The sequence below is a fragment of the Micromys minutus genome (genome assembly GCF_963924665.1).
Source record: "Micromys minutus genome assembly, chromosome: 2".
Classification (NCBI taxonomy): domain Eukaryota; kingdom Metazoa; phylum Chordata; class Mammalia; order Rodentia; family Muridae; genus Micromys; species Micromys minutus.
Window position 1 is genome coordinate 90,411,479 of NC_137971.1, and position 2,540 is coordinate 90,414,018.

Genomic DNA, 2,540 nt, shown 5'->3' on the forward strand with positions numbered 1-2,540 from the left:
ACTCAAACATTCCAGAAGAAGGTATCAGACCTCCTGGGACTGCAATTAAACAGAGCTGTGTTTAAGTGGGTGCTGGGAATCAAATTCTGGTCCTCTACAAGAACAAGTGCTTTTAACCACTGAGTCATCTCTGTGGCTTCCATCTTCCTCTTCCCAAGGGTTGTAGAATTGACTATTACATTACTGCCATTCACCTCTACAGCCATGCTCTAACGGGAATTTTATTAAAAAATGAGTATATTTAATCTTACCTTATTTTATTATCTTAACTTACTTTTGAAAACTAATAACAAGGAGCATAGGTTAAGAGGAGAGATTGTGGTGATGATTTAGGTTCAAAACTCATGTTTTAACTTCCTAGTCAGCCTTGGGAAAGTTTCCCAGCTCATTTTCCACCTCCACAGAACTTAGAAAGAATAGTAGTTGTGGGACAGCATAGGCTATCACTGGCAGTAAGAAGGAATGTTTGCAAAAAGCTTCCAGCAGCACTTTGCAGAAACAGTGTACCATCTAAAGTAGATAAACTTGAGTAGATGCCCCTGGAGTTGTGGTAGAATTTTAACAACGTGTTTGGGGGTTAAAGTCTATACTTTCCTTTTCTTGCAATACTGAATTCAAAGTTATTTCATATATAGTGAGTTCATTTCCTGGACACATACTTACTCAGGCCAAACACCTTCTGGAAGCCCACCTTCAGCTCCTTTGTCCTAAGGGCATATACCATGGGGTTAAGGGATGGGGGGATGACAATATGCAGTACATTGAGGAGAACAGGGATGAGGGGAACCCTTCTTCCTGCTAGGTGAGTGACAGATAATATAACAAGGGCTGTGTAGTAAAAAATAATGAGGATGAGGTGGGAGCTGCAGGTACTGAGGGCCTTAGACATTGCCTCAGTGGAGTTCAGCCTCAGTACTGAGCGCATAATCAGAGCATAGGAAGCATAGACCAGAATCATGTCAATTCCAAGTATAAACCAGGCCATAGCCAACTGGTAGAACTTGTTAACAGTGCTATCATCACAGGCCAGACTAATGACCCCCAAGTTAGAGCAAAGGCAGTGATCTATTTCATTCCTGGAGCAGTAATGTCTCTGGGCAGCTAGTACAGGCACTGGGATGGTTAACAGGCCACTCCTGAGCAGCACGGACACTGTGGCTTTGATGACAAAGGCTTCAGTGACTATGGCAGGATACTGAAGGGGATAACAAATGGCCACATATCGATCTAGTGCCATGCACAGGAAAATGCCTGACTCCATGGCCATGAAAGTATGGATTGCATAGATTTGAACAAAACGCTCAGGGAGGCTGATTATCTTGGCATCTAACCACAAGATGGCCAGGATCTTGGGCATGCTGGTGGAAGCCAAGCCAAGATCTACTGTAGCCAAGATACCAAGGAACTGATACATTGGCTGATGTAGGCTAGACTCACAGTAGATGGTGATTAAGATAAGGAGGTTAGCACCAATAGCTACAATGTAAAGTAGAGCCATAGGCAAGGAGATCCAGTGCTGAAACTCATGGATGCCTGGGAATCCCAGCAGAATGAACTCAGACACTTCGAACTCTGAGCTGTTGGCTTCATACAGGACTGTGCCCATTTCATGGAGTGTCTTGTTCTCAGCACCTGCCTATAAATTGAGAGGAAACAAAAATTTCATTGTTGTCTAGGCTTAATGTAGTTATATGGGTTTCATGCATAATGTTGTGGTCTTTTGAACGTACTAAACTCTTAGGAAGACTTTAATTGGGGGTGTGTGACTTGAGGGGTAAAGTGAATTGGATGTAAAGTGAATAAATAAAAAGGAAGACCTTTAGAAATTTCCAGATAGGAACAAAAGAACCTAAACATTGTTTTCATCATTTTTTTCCTTCAGTTTCTGTTTGGTGATTTTTGCATTGCTGTGAAATATCCACCAAAACCACTATTTACATAAAATGTAGAACATTTTATTCCAGTATTTAAAGAAGTACCAGTTACATATAATTATTCTTTATTCAAAAATACTTTTACCAATATTCATTTCTGAATGGCTACTAATTCTTCCTGATTGTCTTTTTGGGTTTTTTTTTGCATAACTAGGTTAGATGGGATTTATTTTTCTATCAATGAGAGGTATGTATGTAAACCTATTTATTTTTGAGTAATTAAGCATAGGTTCTTCATCTCTAATTAAATGATTATGATGCCTCATTAGTCATACAGCAAACACACACATTGTGTGTATTGAAAAACACACAGAACAATTCTATCCTGGTTATCAACTGTTTCTATTTCTGATTAATTTTGGGTAAAGACCAGCAAGCTTATTACACATTCAATTTGATATTTTCACTGTTCTTTTCAATTTTCATTCTCATCCATGCACTAATTGTGTAGATTAACTTCAGTATTTTTATATGAGTTAATAAAATATCACCCCTAGTTTGGGTTTGCGTATGGAAGAATGTTTGGAAAAAAGAGACACTTTAGAATCAAGTATTTTTTCATTCCGAAATGTGGATCATTTCTTCCTTTTAAAAATTGTCACTAAA

At 38.9% G+C, this 2,540-nt stretch overlaps 1 protein-coding gene across 1 annotated transcript; it reads right to left on the bottom strand.

Annotated features, from left to right (window-relative positions):
* Positions 1-640: 640 nt before the first annotated feature.
* On the bottom strand, positions 641-1,606 carry LOC308418014 (olfactory receptor 56B34-like; the record flags this gene model as incomplete). Its single annotated transcript, XM_080913353.1, has 1 exon — positions 641-1,606. The coding sequence occupies one exon, from the start codon at positions 1,604-1,606 to the stop codon at positions 641-643; it is 966 nt and encodes a 321-aa protein (XP_080769479.1).
* Between the last annotated feature and the right edge of the window lie 934 nt (positions 1,607-2,540).